Source organism: Ciconia boyciana, chromosome 8, assembly GCF_034638445.1.
Source record: "Ciconia boyciana chromosome 8, ASM3463844v1, whole genome shotgun sequence".
NCBI lineage: Eukaryota > Metazoa > Chordata > Aves > Ciconiiformes > Ciconiidae > Ciconia > Ciconia boyciana.
The window spans coordinates 18,421,658-18,443,613 of NC_132941.1; the positions used below are offsets into that span (position 1 = coordinate 18,421,658).

At 38.5% G+C, this 21,956-nt stretch overlaps 1 protein-coding gene across 1 annotated transcript in view; it reads left to right on the forward strand.

Moving 5' to 3' along the window:
• Positions 1-20,234, forward strand: part of KLF13 (KLF transcription factor 13) — a 37,089-nt gene extending 16,855 nt beyond the window's left edge. The window contains exon 2 of the mRNA XM_072869545.1: positions 14,597-20,234. Coding sequence (XP_072725646.1) covers positions 14,597-14,889 — 293 coding nt within the window. The 3' untranslated portion in view covers positions 14,890-20,234. The remainder of the gene's footprint in view (positions 1-14,596) is intronic.
• The last annotated feature ends 1,722 nt before the right edge of the window (positions 20,235-21,956 follow it).

The following is a 21,956-nucleotide window of genomic DNA, read 5'->3' on the forward strand; positions in this document are numbered from 1 at the left end:
TTGATTATCAGCCCATAAAACTACTTTCCAGAGCTGCCTGTTCCCTGAAGCTGGAAGCTCCATATGGTCATTGGCTGATGCTGCTCATAAACTACTTCAGCACCACCTTGCTCTCTGGCACAACAATCCATCCAGAATGAGAATAAAAATGAAAGAAAATTCCCACTCCCTCTCTCCTCCATATAGTTGCAATAAACTCTCAATATCAGATTTTTCACTCAGCTTTACAGCTTTAGCTGTGCTTATAAATGCTGAAGTCCCATGTTTCATGCAGACTGTGTTACTATGAGGTTGTTGATTAAACAGTTCAAAAGTTCACAAAGAAACATTTCACAGTTACACCCAAAGGCAACTTTGCTAACTTCTGTTTGCTTGGCTTCTAGTAAAATGAAATCTCATCCTGTCCCCAAATCCTGGGAGACGCTGTGCACATAAAATGTCATAACTTATCTGCAATGTCTATTCATGCCAAAGTATGTGGACTTCAGTTGGAGGCAGATGACATTCAACATCTTCCAGAATTCAGATAAATAAAGTGTATGTTTCAGTTTAGATGAATAATCCTTTAGTCTGTTATTTTGCATAGCAGGACAGCCTTTCATTAATTTGATAAGCTTTGCTTTTACAAGCACTTTTCTGTTTTTAGTAGAATAGAATAATAAAAAAATCATTGATATGTCAACAGAGAAAAGACTGATTCATGGGGTCATGAGATTCCTCCTTTGGAGTGCTGGGTAAAGCTCATGGAGACGAAGTTTCACAATTTCAGCATGAATTCACCCACAATTCACACCAGATGAATGCAATTTGTCATTACCTATTTAATTGCTCTCCCACTTAAAACATTTCAATTGTCATACCAGAGATCAGGAAAATTACCATGCAAATTTTTTATGAAAGCCACCACAAAAATTATTTGTGAGGTAGACTTTCATTGAAAGCAGTCTGAACCACTACAGAGGTTGTTTCTGTGTTCATCGTACAGACAGAGATGGTTTGTGATGTTTCAGCTTGATTTCAAACATTCTTGTAATACAAGCATTTTCAGGTTCAAGTTTTTAGGTTTGATCTAACTTTTAAGTTTCTCCCTCCCACAGTGATCGGGACTCAGATAAATTAAAACTTAAGACCGTCTAAGTACGCTAACTAGAATTTTCCAACAAGGACTAAGTAACAGCATTTTCAGGTAGACAGAGAAGACCCTTGGGTTGTTAGAAGAGCAAGGAATAACCTGTGTCCCACACTGAAGGATGAGGAAAGATAGGTCATCACAGTGATCAAAAAAAGAGCACAGTTATCTATGGAGATACATTTGCAAGAGAATCGCCAAAGAAGCAGTTACAACATTTAGAGGTCACTACGTTGCATTTTTGGTTCCTGCCATTTGACCCATGAGTACCCACTGGTTAATTCTGCTATATGTATAATTTCTCTGTGTAAAGACCACACCGTTGAGAATGAATGGCTTGACAGTTAGCCTGTCAGCTCTGTTGGGACATAATCCTAGGTTTCAAGAAGAGGTAGCACAGATTGGAAGAAGAGGGGGAAGTGTCCTATAGTGAGCATGTAATCTTTTTTTTCCACTGTAAGAGTGGGCTGGAGAAAGACAGGATGCCACGGAGTATAATACTCTTTAGAGCTCCCATGGAGTTGCTAACAGTCAGACATCTGATCTGGAGCTGTTTTGAGTTTGCACAGTGGGCTGGGTAACAGAGTGAGCAATTCTGAGGTAGCACAGGAAGGATCAAGACAGGAGTTTGTAATGGAAACCTTGTGTTTCTGTTGGTACCTTAACTACACATTCCCTGTAGACGCATTTGGTTCAGTTGTGTCAGCTATGGGTAAGATTTTTTTCCCTCCTGGAAGAGAGAGAATCAAGTCTGGGGAGTTTTTTTTCTTGGCTTCAGTTCCTGTCTGCATAACATTTTCATTAATCACCTTATTTGCTCTAACAGAGGGTGAGTGGTGCAGACGAAATCATCAGCTTGTAGCAGACAACAAATCAGCATGCTAGCATGCTAGAACAGAAGTCACACGAGACTGCAAATGACTAAACAAGATCTCAGTCCAGCATATACATCCATCAAGGTCCATATTATTACTTTCCTTTTCAAGTTTTAACCGGACTAATTTGATAAAAACACTGTATTTATTATTACATACTTTTGGAGAGCCCTCCTCTAGTCCCTTGTCACTTTAAAAGGTTTGAATTAGCTTGTTAGCATGACAGAAAAAGAACAAAATCCCACATACCTTCATTGATGTTAGTCTCCATTTCGTGTTAAGAGGCCAGACTTCTCTGACCTATGCTGAAGACACAAGCTTTGTATGTGAGGAATGAAGAAAGCCCCTTAAACAGCAAGGTTTTGGCTCAAGGCAAGAATTCTAGGCTGAAATTCCTTTGCTGGGGTGATGCAATAGGTCAGATTTGCTGATTAGCACTTACATTTTTTGGTTTTGCAACCCCATTATTCTTTTGAAGTATATTTATTAAAAAGTATAATTGACCAATGGAAAAGGAAAAAAATCCCCCATCTTTTAGTTTTGCCATTCGGTAATACCCAGATGTGTTTAGAGGCTCTATTTACAGTGTTTCTTTCATTTATTTTCTATTCGCAATAGAGGTTTTAATAATCATCCTCCTTTCTTACATTCACAGATCTGAGTAGAACAAATTAGAGAAATATAGTAATTAAAGGGCTACTCTACCAAGCCCCAGAGTCCCCCTCTTTGCAAAGAGTCTGATACTTCAATGTGGTTCAGAAATGACACATGGCTAAGACACATCTTCCTCTCCCCAGAATGCATCACTTCATCATTTCAGCATAACACAATTTAATTATCTTGCATTTAAGTGCAAAGTCAAAGGGTCAGCTATTGATCTCCATTCTTGGAACAAGCCACAGGAGAGACAAAATCAAGTGGAAGTTGCTGCTCTTTTAAGTTAGTGGCATTTCAGCTGTTTTACTGAGCACTAGTCTAGGATTTAATGCCTCAAGAGATAAGGAGACTCAGTAAGAGTTTTAGGCTTACTGAACAGAAATTACATACAGCAATTGCAGGTGCTTAACTTTGACAGAAAACCCAACATTTAGTTTGCATTATTTTAGAACATAAGCTCTTTGACCCTGAGGCTGTTGCCTTTCGTTTTTCAAGAGTTAGGCCTGTCATTGGTACTCAGTAAAAGAGCATTGTTTACTCATAGATTCCAGCAGCGGAGGGAAAAAATGCTGCTTTTATAATAGGATGTGGCAAAAGTCCATGTAAACAAAGGCATTGCACTTAATGGAAGCAGGATCAATAGAAGTTATTCCTGCGGGGCAGACAGGGTCCATTATAGTCTGCACACTCACCTAGACATGGAAGTTGTCCCTGCTAGGGAGGGTAAGTTTCCAATCTCATGCGTGTCCTAATGGCTCAGATGTTCCTCTTTTCTTAGATGGGAGGTCTCCATTTTGGTTGTGCGTCAGAAATTTTGGGAGAGAGAGTGAAATGGTGAACATTAAGCTTTGGAGTTAAGACAGCATTAGATAACAATGATAATTCCATATAGAACCGTAAGGAGATTTATACCTAATCTTTGAAATTGCACGCATTGTAAACACCATGTCATACAATTGTGTAACATTACAATTTTTCTGGCTGATGGATTCCTACCTTTGTAAGAGGTAGCTGAAGTTTTGATTACTCACAATTTTACGGACTAAGATGTATTGCTGTACTGATAGTGTATTTAAAGTGTACATGCTGTCACTGCAGTCACATAGCAAGACTACAGCAAATATGACAGAAGAGTCAAGAGAAATACTGTGTGTGTACATTTTGACTAGGCCATTAGATGCAGCAGTAACACAGTTGCTACCACAAAGTTGTGCATTGTTTTTTCTAGCCATCAAAAGAAAACTTTGCCTGCCCTCTGAGACATGGGGAACATCTTTCATGCTCATTATACTTCTGTGAGGAGAAAATGTACATATGCATCTCTTTCTTACCTGACATTGCTAACCTGAATACCCAAGGTATTAATGAGCAAATTTACATCCAAAAATAATTGCTCTTACTGCATTTGTATATGATCAGTAACTCCCCCAGAAACACTTCGCTAAGAACATCACAAAAAGTGAAGAGGGAAAATACCACACCCAATGTCCATTTTAGTGAGGCATCCTGGCCTTCAAGCGTACAACATACAGCACTGTGTAGGGTCAGGAAATGGAAGAGATGGAAGCTAGTTTTGTTCACTGATGTAGGCTACAGAGGATTCCTCCTTCCTTTCATCTCTCTAGTAAGAGCTGTGAAGCCAGGTGGCATTTACAGCAGCTAATCAATGCATACGAAAGACACGGTAGAAATGGTACCAGTGATACTGAGTTCCTAGTTTAAACTTACAGTATTTGCTCCAGGAAAGTTTTCATTGAGACTGCTATGATTTATAGTTCTAGAAGCGGCCAGGGGCACACTTTGCCACCACATGGGCTGACTTTACTGTAAGGCCACAGAATTTCACCTGAAGCCCTTTCCTATTGTCTCTTTCACTCTTCCCTGTTACTCTCCTGTTCCTTTTAACTATACCACATTTCAGACTAGTGAGAAAAAAGATGACTGGAACGGTGACATTTGTCTGACACCATACTTTACCGCCATCTAGTTCCTCTCTAGTTTGCAACTAACCTTATCTACAACCTCAAACACAACACAGGTCCGACTAAAGAAAGCAACACATTAATAACTACTTTTTAAATGAGAGCAATCTCTACAAGCTTAGGCACAAAGCAAATTAAGATGTTTGTGGATTATACAATCATTAGCTGCTTGGAGAGGCAAGAATATAACCTCACTATACGTGAAAGAAACAGTTTGGAGTTTTAGGCAAGGAAGACTGGCATGGAGCAGGGGTAGCCTTGCTCTGAAACCCCATCATGCAGAGTGCTGTGGTGCATGTGCTGAATAGTTCACATAATATGTATTTTTCAACTAGGTAAACAATGCTGACATACAACCTTGCTGTTTGACAGATGATTAGCATATTCAAAGGTACCACCTGTTAGAAATAACTTACAAAGAAGAGAAAGGAGAGAATCAGGTATGATGCATTAAATGTTTTCATGGAATCTCAGCAGTACATATATAAAGATATTACTTAGAGCTGTTTTGCTAAATTTCAGTGCTGTAGATACCAACAAGAATATTGTTTCTTTACCTGTTTGTCATGGCTACTAGCAGTTTTGTGATGTGAAGCTGGGAGGACAGCAAAGGCAAGGATGCCCTCATCTCCCTTCACTAAATGAACTCCCTTCATTTTGCAGTAGTTGCAGATAGCCTGTGACCCTTGGTGAGAAGAATGATGAGGAATCTCTAAGCCATAGGAGTGTTTTACAAATTACGCATCTCTCTCTTCCCTCACTTTCACTTTCCCAGCCTTTAGTTTCAGAGCTGTCTTTCTGCTGGCTTTTCTATTCCACTGGATTCTACTGATGCATCAGACTGAGTCATCAGATGCACACATTCTTACGTATGTGGTGAGCATATGACTAGGTTAATTAATTATTCAGAAAGTTATAAAAAAGCCTTTGGTTCAATGCTTTATTCAGCTAATTCAGCCTCTTTGCCAAAGTAGCTTTAAATACTTCTGCTACATCTAATAGAGAGGATGTATTTCAAAGATTTGTGTCTATATATCTAGACGAAATCATAAAAGGAAGGAATCTTGAAGGCTAAACTCACCTTAGCGATTTTGTATCTGATGGTGTTTCAAGGGAAAAACTCTTCTAACATATTTAACACACACAAATGCAACTATGTTTACACAGGCCCAGTTTTGGTGTAGTCTGTATAATTGACTTCAGAGCTTCACGAGCCCCTGGCCTAGCGCAACTGATTTTTTGTAGTTTCGAAAGAGGAAGGAACAGAGAAGACAGGGAGGGGTTGTGTAAGGAAGAGAGAAGAGATAAAGTGTGAACTCTTCAGAAACCAGGAAGTGACAAACTGCAGAGGAGAAAGCCTAATATTAGCAATGACAAGTGTTACATATCTTAGTACAAGGGTGCAGTAAAACAAGTAACGTCAGACCCTCAGTGTTCAGGTCTACAGACACAGATGTGAATTTCAAACCGTGGAATGCCTGAAGGGTTTTTTATGACTTTTTTATGGTCTTCAATCAATGAGAAAGAATTTAATTTCTCAATTGCCCAGCAGGATCACCTAATTTTTGGAGTACTCTCTAGCAGAGAAAGAGAGAGAGAGAGGGAGAGAGACTACAACGTAAACGTAGCTAGAGAGAAGAAAACCAAATACAATTCACTATGTATCCATGGCGCTGTAACACTCTATATCAGTCCAGAGGAGATCATAAAAATACATGTTTAGAAAATATGCTTGGTCTTTCTGGCATGGACTTTGGGTTGGTTGCTTCTTTGCCATGCCAGTAGTGCATCTTTGTACTTTTTGAAGGGAGAATTCAAAACAGACAGTGTTTTGAAGGGCTGCATCACTCACCAACAGCTTGCAAAATGACTCAGGAGGACAAATGTACAAGGAAACCAAAGCAGCTTAGCATAACACTGGAAGATAAGTTTCTTGTGCTTAAGATGCTGTAGGGAATCACCTAAGACTCCTTGGGCCACACTGTAATGCTAGAGGGCATATTCTCAGTCACATTCTCAGCATAGATCTAAAATCTATTCCAATATTATGAAGGGGAGGATAGACTTTCATGGTTCTTACACTTGGCTGGTTAGCCTACCCTTGTTGGATGTCTTTGAAAATCCCTTGTGCTTATAAACACGAGGAATCCAGTGGAAGTTGAAAACACAAATAAAATTGTTCCCTTAGAAGATCAGATCTCCAGTTAGTCACGTAATAAAAATGTCAGGCATTTAATCTTCATGGAGGGAAAGCTGCCAAGAAATGTTAGTGAACAATATTAGTAACTTTGCATTTCTTTATTAGCGAGAACTACAGAAACTATATTTTTGGCCAACAGTTGTTCACTGACAAGTAGCATTTTATGAAGAACAGAACTGTATGTCAGTTAAACTCAGCAAATCATTTAGGCTGATTTTATTTCAGAAAAGTTGTGATAGTGTGTTTCATTGATTCATTTCAGATTAACATCGTCATTGCATTGAAAAATGTCCCCAAAGCTAAAGGAATTAAAATAGTGTTACAAAAGAACACTCCAAAAGAAGTAAAACATTTTGGTCAACCAAAAATAAAATTACTATGGGCTTCTTGGTTTGATGAATTCTTCTGCAGTTCAAAGTTTTTTTAATTTTTCAATTGAGCAGAAAATAAGTTATCCACATAGCTCTAGCCTTTATTTTCATTCAAAATCTTAGCAAAGGATGTAGCAATACTTCTTTTTATTAAATTTATGGCCATTTCATTTTAAAGCCCATTTGCTTTAAGATTAATTTTCCAGATCCTGGAACATAACTTTCAGCTACTTACTGGTTGTTTGTGTGAAGTGATCTGGAACTAGGCTTTAGCTGGGAGTGGAACACAGAGCTTAATGTCCTGAACACACAGTGATGCACTTCAGCAGAGATAAAGTGAGAACTAAACAGGAGTCAAACAGGAGTTAACGTAGTAGGCAGAAAATGACTTGGTAAAGATAACAGGTTCAAATTTCAGATTCTTAATTCACTGTGCAAAAATGCAGGATAAAAAACATGGGTATTTTAAAAGTGCTAAGCTATAGAAACTTGCACAGACAGAGCAGTTCAGCTTGGGCATCCCAGTTTGAAAAGGGATTCAGTAAAGCCGTGGAATGCATATTTTAGACAACAGAAAGATTATGTGATGGAGTGTCCTGGAAAAAAAAAAGCCTAAAAAGGCTAGGATGATTCTGCCTTGACAAAAGAGAAGCAAATGTGGCTGATAAAAATACAGTAAAGTAGATAAAATTATTATAAACAGAGATTTAAGATCTGGCTGACATTATTGAACAAGTTTGAAATAAAGGCCTAGAATATAACTGATAGAATGTACTCTGTTTAAAAAAAAAAAAAAAAATTGTTTCCATTATGGTGAAAGTGAGTGGTAATATTTTTAAGAAGGACCAGATAGCTACATGGAACATACCAAATCAGTTATTTTGGTTTTTGGGTGGACCTGACTGTGGTTAAGGCTAGGGGAGGAATTTTGCACTACTTACATTTCTCTGGCATTGTAGCCATTATCATTATAGTATCTGAATGTGTGTTTGTCATTTGCTATTTGAGTTGTTCTAGTTAGCTGTGGTTATACAGATAAGTCACATGGTGTAATCTGTGCTCCCAGATGGAGGAATACAACCATTTTCAGAGCAAACAGTAACACACATTCACTTAAAATGTAAACTTGCCACTTGGAAATTGCCCTTTCAAGAAATATTCATACATGTCTAAATAACTCAATGAAAATGTTAAGGTACAGAAAATAAACCAAGGATTTAAATAATGGATATGGTACCTGTTGCAGCTCCTGTCCAGTAGTAGTTTCCTGTGCACGCAGAAAACAGAAGATCCAATAACTTATCAATTTAATGACTGGATTTGTCAAGATTAAAATAAAGAAGCCCACACTTCGAAGTGAGGTTGTACTTGATGCCTGGGTCCGTGCCTGCTGGAAATCTGAGAACTCCAGTTCCTAAAAAAAGGTCACATCACAGATAATGGAAATAGCAGGAACATGCATGCTTCTGTCAGCAGGTACCAATGCAGCCTAGCTCCTTGTTGCTGTGTGTCCTAGGGACTTGGGGGAGTGTTATGTCCCAGTGTCTAGTAACGTGTGAACTCTGACTGAAGCTTTTCTTGGATTTGGGCATTCATACCACACTCCCGTATTTTCTGGTGTCTAGTGACAGTCAAATTCACCCCATAACTTTTCTTTTCGCTGAGAACACTACTAAAACTTCCTCATTTTCCTGGAACTAGTCAAGCTTAATATTGCTGAATTCACTACCTCTGTTAGATATGGTTGAAGGTAGCAGAGACATTCAAAAGTTGTTGGACAGACATGTAAAAGCAGATGCAAAAAACATGACTGCATTTAGCTTGTTTGGCTATGAAATGTCACCCCCAAAATCATTAATTTAAAACTAACTGGTTTCAGTTTATAGGAATTTGGAGTTGTGAGGCTTTGGAATTTTTTGATCTGTTTTTAAATACTTGATAAAGAAACCACCATTCGTCTAACATCAAAGCACTGCATTATTCTGTCTCTTGCACTCAGAAGGTTAAGGACTTGGTTTTTGGCTATGCAAAAGGGCTTGTTTATAAACAAGAGAATAACAGAAATGAAAATATTCATAAGTACATCGTAGTGCTACTGAAGGATGACCTTTTCTCTTCTTTTTAAATAACAGCCAGTCTCAAGAAACAGTCTGCTTGGCTGAATGTTTTTTTCCCAGGATAGCATTTCCTCTCTTGGAGGAAGGCTGCTTCAGTCACATCTCTATTTAGCTGTCTGCCCCTCATCCTCCCCCACCCAGCCTGCTGATCTGTGTTTCCAAATATACCCCTAATTATGTATATGAAAATGTAGAAATATAAGAATAGCACACAGTGGCATGTTCAGGTTTCTAGTCTGTTTTCATAACAACATACAATGCTGTTCTGCGAAGCAGCAGAACAGATTAAAGATCACAGAAAATTGTTTCTGGCTTACTGTTTCTGGTTTTGCAGGCACTTGTGGAGTTCCCAGGATACAAATCTCTTTGTTACTGCATGGCCTTGGCATATGCTAAGGCATATGCTAAGATGCTAAGATAATGTGCACAGCTACTACATGAGTTAAATTGAAAAAATAGCCCCCAATATGTAGTTTGACTTAATAATACTCTAATCTGTAGGGCAGTGGATATCACATTTCAAATTGTTCAGATACGATTGCCTAATCTTTGCATTGTAATTCTGAAAATGGTGTAATTCTGAAAACAGGTGACTCAACCTGTTTAGGCATTTCAGTCATTAGTAGGTTGTTTTTTAAGCATGCTCAGGCCTACACAGTACTTAGTATCATTTTTAATTGCTATTCAAATACTGGATATCATACAGATGAATTGGTGAAACAGGAAGCAGATTACTCCAGGGTCTGTACAGGAATGTCACTATCTAGGAAAGGAGTCCTTAAAACTATATGTGGATTGGGGTAAAGTCAAGAGTGCACTAAAAGTATCGTACAGATCAAGCTCCGTAGACATCAGATCTGGTTCCACCATCTCTCTAGTTTTTGTTTCCCATAACTACATGTAGTTGCGTTAATACATATAATGATTGACAAATACAGAATAATACAAAGGACCTTTATATAATACCATAAGAACAGGCTGGCTCTAGTTGCTTCTGAATCCCTTCCAGCAAGAGAGAAGTGAGATGCATTTTTTTAATGCTGTTTCTATAGCCCAGGCAACTCTATGGTTCCTTTGGCGGTCTGCTCTGGCAGACAATATAAGCAGCATGAGCAGCTAGGTCTGTGCTACTGAAATTAATTCAGAAGTCAGTGCACCTGCAGATCTCATGTACTTTTACTCAGTGAGCACTGCAAGTTTCTTAATGCAGCTTTACACACATTTTTTTTCTTTGAACTGGGTGGAGTTCAGGAAGAAGCCAAAAATGTTCTTGCTTGTGTAATTTCCAGTTAAGATCAGTTGAATTTAATTCTCAAATGTGATTTTTTCCCTCAGCTTGTGTAACTCTACACACAAGTTATATGATGTGATGTGCTCTGGCAGAGGAGCTACAAAGGTTACAGTTTAGTGGGATTTGGAACATGGAAATCCAAACCTATTTAAAATTGTAAAAAAAAAAAAAAATTACAATATTCCTTATCTTTTAAAGGCATCTCTTGCCTGCCTGTCTGAAGAGTAAAATAGCCTGGGCTGCTTTTTGATTCCTTAATTTTCAAGCATCTTTATCTTTTGGAGACTTACCCTCTCTTTGAGACCTCCTAGTAATGCTCATAATGCACAAAAATACTGCCGCTGCCAAGGCATAGCATTAAGACTCCCAATATACACATTCACATGCTTGATGTATTTCCTGCCGTATTTAAGATATTTGATAACATTTCCACATTACTTTATAGGATCAAATTCTGCAGTCATTGTATAAAGGTAAAATTCTGACTTCGGCATTGCCTGAGATGGAGCTCACAATCTTTATTGTGTTGTGTACAGCCACTTTAATGGTGAAAGCTCTTTGTTGAGTACAACATGTCCATGGGTTACTGGTTATGCAAGAAAGTTGTACTGTGGCTGCATGTTCCCTAATGAGATTAGGCAATCAATTCATATAATCTCTCATTCTGTTGATTGCTTTACTTCCAGTAAAAGGACATTTATATAATTTACCTGCACAGAAAACCACATCCCTTCTGTTTGAAAGATGAGACTGATGACAGACTGTGAATTTCCACACATGGTTTTGGAGCAGCAGCTCGGTCTTGTCTTAATTAATATCCCGCAGCAACTTTGTTCCAGACTGTGTACTAATTTTTTACGAACGATAATGACTCTCGTATCTTCACACAAGTAATCCAGCATTTCCTCACAATACGGCTTTTCTTTGAGGAGGTATTGCTAAACCTCAACAAAGCTGGGAAGCACTCTAGAGAACTTACTACCACTACTAGAGTATATGCCAGCTGTCTGAGAGTGCATGGAGGGGAAAACCACTTGGCCAAGAAACTTAAAGGTAACTACCAAGAAGATATCAAATGAAGACTAGAGAGGACTGAGGGGAAAAAAATAGTTCCTAGGAAGGAGGAGAGCAGGGGACAGTAGAGAAATAGTGGAAGAAAGGCCACATTTTCTTTGTCTTAGCACCCAAATCATCACTACCATCATCAACAACATCAAATCAGGCAGGTGAGTAGGAACCTGAATGTTCTCATCCAGATCTGATGTGCAGTGAGGAGAGGGGGAGATAAGTTGTGCAATACCTTCATCACCTGACTGTTAGTGCTCAATAACACAGATCTTACACAATCCTGCTCCAGAACCTCTTCTCTCATTAGGAACTGGACTGTCGTGCCTACTGCTGGCTACCAAATGCTAGACATAGAAAAGAACAGCTGATGTCATGCTAACTAATCAGCAGAAAAGGTACCATTTTCTTTGCCCTTCATGGTGTTGTCAACAGCAGAAGCAAAACATTGCATGTTAACTCTTGCTTTCCTTGTCTGAAAGCAGTAATTTCATGGGGCAGTCCTTCTAGTGAAGAACATTTGCTGACACCATTTGTAATGAAAACAAACACAGAGAAAATTAACTTGGGTGACAGAAACATCCAAAGGCCATTGCCTTACCAAAAAAAGATGCCATAGCTCAGGGATGAGAAACTTCGATTCTGCAGGCCAGATCCAGCTGTCAGATCATGTCTCATTGCCCTTCTTCCCCAGGGTCCCAAAGTCCTCATAGACGTATATCTGTTGTATGACCAAAACCTAGGGACAAGGCTAGTGAATCTGGTCACACAACAGGGATGACTGGCACGTCCCACCACAGGCAGGAGCGTATCTAACAACAGATGACTGGATACATGACAAACACAGTCAAAATATATTTGTTTCCCATTTGTTTCACATTTCTGTCAGCAGACTGAGAGACGAGTCCCTGACAGTTTGCAGGAGAAGGCTGAGGAGGACATTGAATGGATTTGCATGGGGTTTTTAAAGCAACAAAACTATATCCATTAAACAAGTTGGTGGTGTTTTTATTCTTAAAAAAGTTTGTGGGGCCCTAAGTTTTTTAGGCTTTAGTTCAGGGGAAGCCAACCGAAAGCAGTCCTGTTCGTCTTAGCTGCCTTTTGCAGATCGCTGAGGAGGTGGTGTTCATGGTTCTCCATATGAAAATCTCCCTTGTGTACAGATACAACCATTGCATTATGCATTGTAGTTGCAGGTGTAACTAATGAAATCCACAAAATGTGCTAGAGAACAATTGGTCTAATGAGCCTTGGTCTTTCTCCTAAATAATCAAGGAAACATCAGGGACACTTGCTTTCTCCATGTTCTCGAAAAAAATCCTATTTAAAAAAAGAATTGCCTGTCTGTTCATTGAGATACTATTTGAGATTTGGCTGAAGTATCTTGGAGGCTTCATAAACAGAGGGAAAAAGAACCTACAAATCTCTTTTTCTGAGCAGGAGCCTCCTAAGTAGATCTTGGAGATAAATCTTATGGCCAAATCTGTGAATTTAAAACAGATTATTGGCTGCTTAGATTGAAAGCTGGCTGGGGCCAATTTTGCTATCAGACAATTTTAATTAAGGTGTATTGAATTTCTCCAGGAGGCCAATTTATTTATGTATTTCCTATTTGGTGTAGTGTGTAGAGAACTTTTGTTTCTTATTTTGGCACAGAATTTTTATAGCTCTCTGGACCTCTTGAACTGGCTATTCAGCATTAGAAAGTTTAAGATTAGTGCAAGTAGGAAGTTATAAAAATTACAACTACAAAAAATGCGAAGTCCGTGTATTCACAAAAGAATAAGATGTTCTAGATTAGTAACAAATAAAGAATATGTGATGTTCAGACTCAGTGGCAGTAAGAACCAAACCAATATACGGAAGTAGTAGACAGCTCATTTCATGATTTGATGTTTTCATTTGTAACAAATGGAGAAACTAACGATGGAAACAAATAGTACAGGTTGCCCAAGGCTATGCAGCACATCAGTGATGAAGGTGGGAATATATTCCAGATACCCATCTACCCAACAACGCTACTTCTGTCTGTGACCTGTGCTCGCCTCCAGTGCTCAAGCTTCTCAGGCTGCACGTCTACCACAGTGCCCAGATGCAGATCTCCAGCACAGCCGTGCAATGGCATGGGCATCTGGCCCTGAGAGAGATGTTTCCCATGTCTGAGATCTGTTGAGAACTGCAGCAGGCCACCAGACTGCTATTTCTTTGAGCTCACTGGTCCTACCTTAAGTGTAACAGGTCATGGCTTTTTAGGTTAGCTATCGATAGAAGGCTGCTACCTGCAATGCGGCACATTTACCTAGTTGAAATACAGTGCTCCCTGCCTCACTTCTAAATGAGACCTAAGGCAGTGAACAAGAGAAACTGTAGTACCTTGTAGCAAATGCAGAAAACATAGGCATGGCTGTGGAGAAATACAAGGCGAGAGCCTCACATCCGGTGCCTCAAAATTGCCATTTTGCATTTTCACCATAATTGTTTTTAAATAGCTGAAGAGAGAGATTTCATCACACCTTCTGAACTTCAACGTTGAGTCAGACAGACAGGGACAGCTTGGAGGAATAAGTGAATAGTCTATAGAGCTCAGTACAAATATTGTCAAAGTCCACAAGTAAAGTCCAGCAGACTACAAGAGATACGAAATGTGACATCCATGAAAGGATCAGGAGCCCAGCATCCCTGAAGATCCAGTTATCAAATAAGGTATCACTTGTTTGATTTACAGTACTTTTTAATGGGTTGGAATACCACAGTGGCCTCCTCTCTGGCAGAGAGTAACACCTTCTCCATCCAGTTAGTGCCAAGTGGCATCTACCTTGCTCCCAACCTTTTTATTCTAACTTCTGCGTACAAAAAACCATGGAAGACATTGCTATTCCTTCTAATCACGCCATGTTTGCTTCCTGCAGGTGAACGGCCTTTTGAATGCAACTGGCAAGGATGTAACAAGAAGTTTGCTCGCTCCGATGAGCTGGCCCGCCATTACCGCACTCACACTGGAGAAAAGAAGTTCAGCTGTCCTCTCTGTGAGAAACGCTTCATGCGCAGTGACCATCTGACAAAGCATGCCCGTCGCCATGCCAATTTCCACCCAAGCATGCTCAAGAGGCGAAGTGGAAGCAGCTCAAGAACAGGGTCTGTCAGTGACTACAGCCGCTCAGATGCCTCAAGTCCGACGATTAGCCCTGCCAGTTCCCCATAGACCTACCTGCACTGGATGTCAGCACTTTGCCTCTAATATCTAATGTGGAGTTTTGTTTGTGTTGCACACATTTAAAAAACTCTGTCACTTCCCCTCCTCAGTTCCCCATCCCCCCTTTTTAAAAAAAAAATCAGTAAATAGCTGCCTCCCACTGCAATTTCCAGTCAAATTTTCTTTACCCAACCACACAAGTGGCTATTCTAACCTCATGGACAGACAGACTTACATGTTCCACTTAGTGACTCCTGCTGTCTCAATATTTCACACATTTTGCAACCATTTACAGATCCTCTTGATTATTCTTTATAAAAAAATGAGAAAATCTAAAAAAGAGAAAAAAACCCCACTTAATTCACCTCAGGTGTCAAAGCAGTTTTGTAAGACCGGATTGCACAACATGAGCATACATACACTTACAAATCAACTGTGTTGGATTGTGTCCCCCTTCTCCTTTCTCAGGGATGGATATTTATGTTACACAATAATTACAATGAAGAAACACCCTAACCGCAGCCTTACTCTGTAAATATATTTGCACTCAGAAGCTTTTTGTTAGGTTCTTTCACACACTGGGGAAAAAATAAAAAACAAACAAACAATACAAAAACCAAACCCGTACTGGAATGTAGTACCAGACTCTTCCATTGTTTGTTTTCCTGATTATATACCTACATTGGGGAGCGTCCAAACAGGAGTCTTGTCTTTCTTCAAGCTGCCCTCTGCTTTTGGTAGCAAGCCATCTTTTCACTTCATGCTGAAGATGCTCCAAAACCACCTTCCTATGGCAAAAATCTCTGTGAGGTTGATAAACTTGTTTGTTTGTTTCATACTAGATAAAATTCTGAGAAAAAAATCTAAACAAGATGCCTTAAGTAAATAACCTAAATCACGAGGAAACCTATTTACACTGGGTAACATTTTATTGCAAAGTGGCATGGAATCTCGGAGGCGTTCTGTCGTCACTTTCTCCAAGTTGTTAAGCTCTCTGCACTGCCTGTTCAGTTTGGGACCAACAGAATATTCAAATCAAACCACACTGACTTGAACAATTTTCTTTATTCTTTTTTCCTTTTTCTTTTTTTAAAATGAACTATGGAAATAGCATAGCTGAACCAATGCCCATCAAAACTTTCATCAAGGTACTTACCTACTGTACAGCTGTATCTTAGCAAGGCAAATGGGCTAAGACATAGTTTCTGTATCCTGTTGCATCACAATCGTGGTTGCTGATGAAGTGAAAATCATAAGGTATCTTCGGACTGGGAAAATAAAATATGCATTTTTAAGTTTTAAAATAAAATGACATTTTAGCTCAGCACTACTACAAGTTTCTCAAAAATACACACACCAGCGTAAAGTAAGGTGCTCTCATTTCTGAATAACCGCTTAACAACAAAAAGGGAATCTTGGCTAGTTTTCAGTAACTTTCAAATATTTGACACTAGATAGAGCACTAGGAGGTAGATTTTTGTGTTTTATATGGTAGAAAATACAGCAAAAGACCAGGAGCATTGTGATGTACTGGAGACCTCATTGGCAGCAAATACACTTTCCTTGGTTTGGCTGGGTCTGATGGTGCATATTATAAATTCAGGTCCTTTTGATTCTGGAATTTTTTGGGTTTTCTTGTTTTTACTGTAGGGTATAAATGCAGTTAAGTGTAGCATGGTGAAAAGAAACTCTCTATGCCAAACCTGCCATTTGATATCAAGTGAATGCCTCCACATTCCAAATGAACCTGTATCTTACTTGCTGCTTTGCATTGATCCAATTTTGCAAGTTTTTATTGTACTGTATATTAACTGTGAGAGCCTAATATAGATTTCCAAGTAGTTTCGTAGGTACTTCCATAATATTTACATTATTCCTAATACTATGCATTCTATTAGTTGTATGGATACATACTTAAAGACAGTTCAAAGTGCAGATATTTCAGTAATTTTTTCATATTCATTTGCTTCAGATTTCACCTCTATAAAATCACAGTTTTCTCCTTTTGAATCGGAAGTCATGCGAGGCACAATTCTACTGTTTCATTTCACAGAAAATGAAAGAACATTGTAAGGTTTTTTTGCAAGATGACAAATATTGTTGAGTTTGTGTGATGAGTTGCCTAACCATTGTGAGTTATGGGAAAGGCAGATCTGTTTGCCTCCACAGATTTCCTCTTTTCTTTTTTTTTTTTAAATCTCATCTACTGAGATACACAATTTTAACAACTTGATACAATTCAGGTAACAGGAATTCACATTCCAATCATTTCCGTGACTGCTAAAAGTGCTCTTGTGCTGTAGTTAGTAGAGGCATTTAAGATACCTAGCTAAAGGAATTCTACAGGTCAGCTGTGTCTTGTGCACATACTTCAAAACAAGTCATAAACACATTTCTTATTATCATTATACCTTAATAGAGGGATATGGGGGGAAAAACCCCCACAAAATCAAAAGGAGAACTGAGTATCAGCAAAAATCATAGGCTTCATGTTCTAAGTTTAGTTTGTTGTAAAACAAGAGCATCATTTAATCTTTAGCAAAGGAGGAACCACTCCAGTCCATTTATTCAGGGCATAATAATTCAGCATGAATCAGTAGGTGCATTACAAACAAGTTGTTTTAATAACCTGGAGAAAGAATATTCTCGCACCGGGTTTTATTAGTACTGAGATCATGGGATATAAAGATTACGGGACAACCTATTCTGAGTGACACAAGAACTATGTAATCTTTAACTCAAACAGTAAACTAAGCATTTTATATATATTCCTCATAGAGATTACTAATAATTCTCCAAGGCTAAGCAGGGAAAAAAAAAATTGGTTCAAAGTCAAATTTCCAGTTCAGCCAGTTCATCTAATGAGAAGGCTATGAGACTATATATAGCCAACATAGCTATGCTTTCAGGAAATTCTCTGAAATTTGTCATTAAAACTTTTTTTTTTTACATCTTAGCTGTAAATACCTCAGAGTGTGTTAGGCTGATAGTCAAATTACTGTGTTTTAAAATCCTAGCTAGAGTTTCAAATATCTCCATAAAATGTTTAATACATGATAGCTTTAGGATAAGATGATGAATTCCAAACCACTAGTAGTTTCCAAAACTGAATGTGAACAAAACTTCTTTTAATATTTTCATATGGAAAGAGAGTGTTTGGGGTTTTATAGCATCTGCTAGATGCTAGAAAAGAAGCAGAAGCACCAGCGTGGTCATAAGACTCCACTCTCATTATTGTTCCTCCTGAGTTTTGCAGATGAGAAGTCTGAACAGCTCAAACTGTTTTGAAATCTGGGTGCTTATCCAAACTAACCTCAGATTTTTACCCTTTTGTTGTTTCACCCAGCAGTGTAACCTAAAACAGTCTCCTGGCATAGCAACAAACATTGCACACTAGGAAAGACTGCTCTGGCAAGGTGCAGATTTCTTCACAGTCCTCCATTTGGAGGAGTGTGCATCTCTTCTGCCTCCTCCTTTCCCCATGCAATCTGTTGAGGTGAATCCCCACAAACTACAAAATTGCCCTAATTTTTTTTCTTTTAATTTCAGAATATAATAACAGATTTATTAAGAAAGCCCTGAAAGTTTGTTTGTTTTTCTCCAGCCATGATTCTAGCTTCCTCTCTAAGAGTTGAGCTTAACTGCCTTGCTATAGGAAACGGGTGCAAGTTAAAATCATCACTTCACTACCACCACTCAACTGAAACTAAAGACGCTCTTAGAAACTCATTCACCCCCTCCATTAACCTCATCCTGTGCAAAGGGCTAAAGTGCGTTAATGGCCACATTAATTCAGTTTTCATCCTGCTTCTTGGAAAGCAGTCCTGGTAAACTCCTGGCAGCTAGATTTTATTGTAAGAATTGTTTATAACTGCAAATTAGTTGTTCCTTGCTTTTATAATATATGCATAGTATCTGTTTACATTACGTAACTGCAAAGGTATATATTTATAACAAGTCATCAGAAGCCTCTGTTTGATGGTAACACCTAATTTCTGTGTGTATCCTACCCTCTTTACTGCCATTAATCCTTCCAATAACTTTTAGCTATGAGAGCCTCTGTACACCTTTAAAACCTCATTACCTTCTGTCCAGACGTTCAGTGCTTTCCGTGTTTCCTGCAGCCAGGCAGTAAAAGGCTGTGTGAGGAGCTTTCCTGTTTCTAGCTATTCACATTCACAACTGCTTTTCTCCAGTTCTTTGCCATGAGTTCTAGAATTTGTACTGTGTGAAGTGCATTCTTGTTTTGGGGAACATGGTTTGTGAAGAAAGAATAAGGAAAATGAACTCTGCATACTTAAAGCTTGCCTTTTCATTGCCATTTGATTGACTAATTTCATCAGGTGATGCCTACAAACTGACTTTCAGGTGCTCTTTTACTCCATCACACCATCTGTTTGTGCATTGGGTGCTAACATATAGTCTGTCAGTGAATGGTATGATGAACATCTGTATTTTTAACTCTTTTGGGGATAAAGCTATAGCCTTAGGCAGAAGACAGTAACAGAATTGTACTTGTTTACCCCATAAGCCAGAATATAGAATGGAAAAGCCCATCCACTGGTATAGGTTTTATATATATATATATAAATATTTATATATATGGATTTATATGAGCATATGCACATATATATAAATATGTTTATATGTGTATATTGTATAGTACGTGTGTGTATACATAAATACACAGCAGTGTGTATATACTACACACCAAATAATGAAGGGATGTCTACAGAGCAAAAATAGGTATCCATTTCATTATAACTAGTGATGGGTCTGAACCAAAATCCTAGATCCAAATGCCATTGCATTTGGAAAGTTTGAACCTGTTTTTTGAGATTTGTGGTTGAGTTTCATCTCTGGTTACAGCTGCAGTTACTTGTGTATATATGCATTCTGGGGGACGTGTGTGTGCACGCACATGTGCTTTTTCACAAGCACATGCCTGTGTGGGTGACAGAGAATATGTGTGCCAGTAAGTGTGCACGTGTTTACATATATACTCCCAGCTTTGGCGAACTATAATGTTACTGGTGTCATCTTCACTTGTACAGTTTTATCAGCAGCACATGAATGCTTCTGTGGGTCACTTTTCAACTCTTTAAATCACTACATTGAAGTATTACAGTTGTACAGTTATATGTTCATCTATTCTTGCTCTGCTGTAACTTTTTATGTATTTTGTACTGCATAGATTATATATTGTAATAATGTCCTATGCAACAACAATAAAAAAGGAAAAAAGAAATGAAAAAGGAAGAAAATTAACAACTGTAAAATATCGTCTTAACTTGTATGCATGGTTAGTGACGTTTACATTTTCCAAAATAAAACTTATAACTATGAAATATTGGTTTTCTCTTAATTTCCTTCTCTATGTATCAGTTAAAAAGCATCACTTGTTAATATTTCTGCTGTTCGTTTGAGGCTTGATATTTTGTTTGATATCTTTGTTTAAATTTCACCCAGTGCTATTGTTTAAAATGGGATTATTTTTTTTTAATCATTGGGAGAAAGTTTCTGCGATGTTTGTTTTGTACTCTCCTCTGCTTTAACCAGTATTTTATAGTTGCATAGTGAAATTCCTTTCTCAAAGCTGGTATATACTGTGTTTTTCTTTACAAGATGGTTATGGGATTAATATGCATGACTTTCAAAGCCCAGCTCTTTGCAAATTTCTGATATCTCCACAAGTGGCAATGTCCTATCAAAACAGCAGTAATTTAATCTCACAGCACCCTGAAATGTTCTTTCCTAATTTTAAAGATGAGGAAATTAAAACACAAGAGATTTGAGTGACTTTCTCAAAGACATGAGGCAATGGCAGATGTATGCCTTTATCCTCCTTTGAAAGTAACACCACATCCCCAGGAAAACAATTTTGTGCCCTATAATGAATATCTGTCTATAGAACATTATAACTGATTGCAAAAATAGTTTAAAACAGTGGACTACTGTTGAAAGATGAAAGCTAAAATATCCTTACTAAGCTAGGGGAAATTGTGGGAATTACTTTAAAATTAGCACATTTTCTTGTGCAGGGGTCATGAAAACCATTCAGAGCAAATAAGTTGGAGAGCCATTATCTTTAATAGCAGGTTTCCCCATGTATTGATTACAGCATTGAACTGTCAGTGCTATTCCTTATCTCTGACCATGCGCCAGTTAGCTTGTACATCTGTATGTGTCTGTGATCAACTGCTATTTTATAACTTACCCAGAGGAACTAGCTAAATCACATAAATGCTTAACTATGGTAATGCAGTATTTAAGGACTCGTTGTCTGAGAATAACGTACTCTTTGGGCATGCAGTTGATAGCCCTGACTTTATTAGCGAACCCTCACTGGAACAGAAGACAAAATGCTTCTGTCCAACAGAAAACCACAAGTTTGTTTCAGTCTATTCTACTAACATTAGCATGATGTGGCCTCTCTCTGTTTATTCTCAATGTCTGTGTTATAACTGGGAAATCCCAGGCAGAGGACCCTCTGAAGCATTCAGGTTGTGAGAATCCTCAGGGGAAAATCCCGGTAAACCATCTAATACCTGAGTGAGTTCAAGTTCCCTTGTGGACCTTGTGTATCAGTCTGTCTGTTGAACTTCTTCCATTACAGATCCACTGAAGTAATTAACATCACCCTACCCCTGGCAGTCTGTCCCCTAATGCTTCCTCAGATGTCCTCTCACCCCATTCACAATAGTTCCATTTTCACCCTTAAACCGACAGGCTAAGCAGCCGCTTTAGAAGTCCAGTTGCTTTTTGCTAGTTTGTTCCTATGGAAGGGTGTGACGTCTAACTTCTGCCACTACCCAGTTTTTCAGCCACTCGCTCTATCTGAATTCACTGTTTGTACTGGGGGGAAGGTGGTGAGGGGTCTTTTTTCACTGATGCTGGAGAAAATTGATACAGGCTCTTGCTCCTCTTTTCTGTGAAGGAATGAGTCTGAAGTTTCTTGAAAATACAGGTTATACAACACTTCTAGGCACTGTTTGTGAAAACAGGCCCTGAAGAGTAGCATTTCTGAAGTCTTCCTACATGAAGGATCTGCCTCATGTTTGATAACAGAAGAGCAG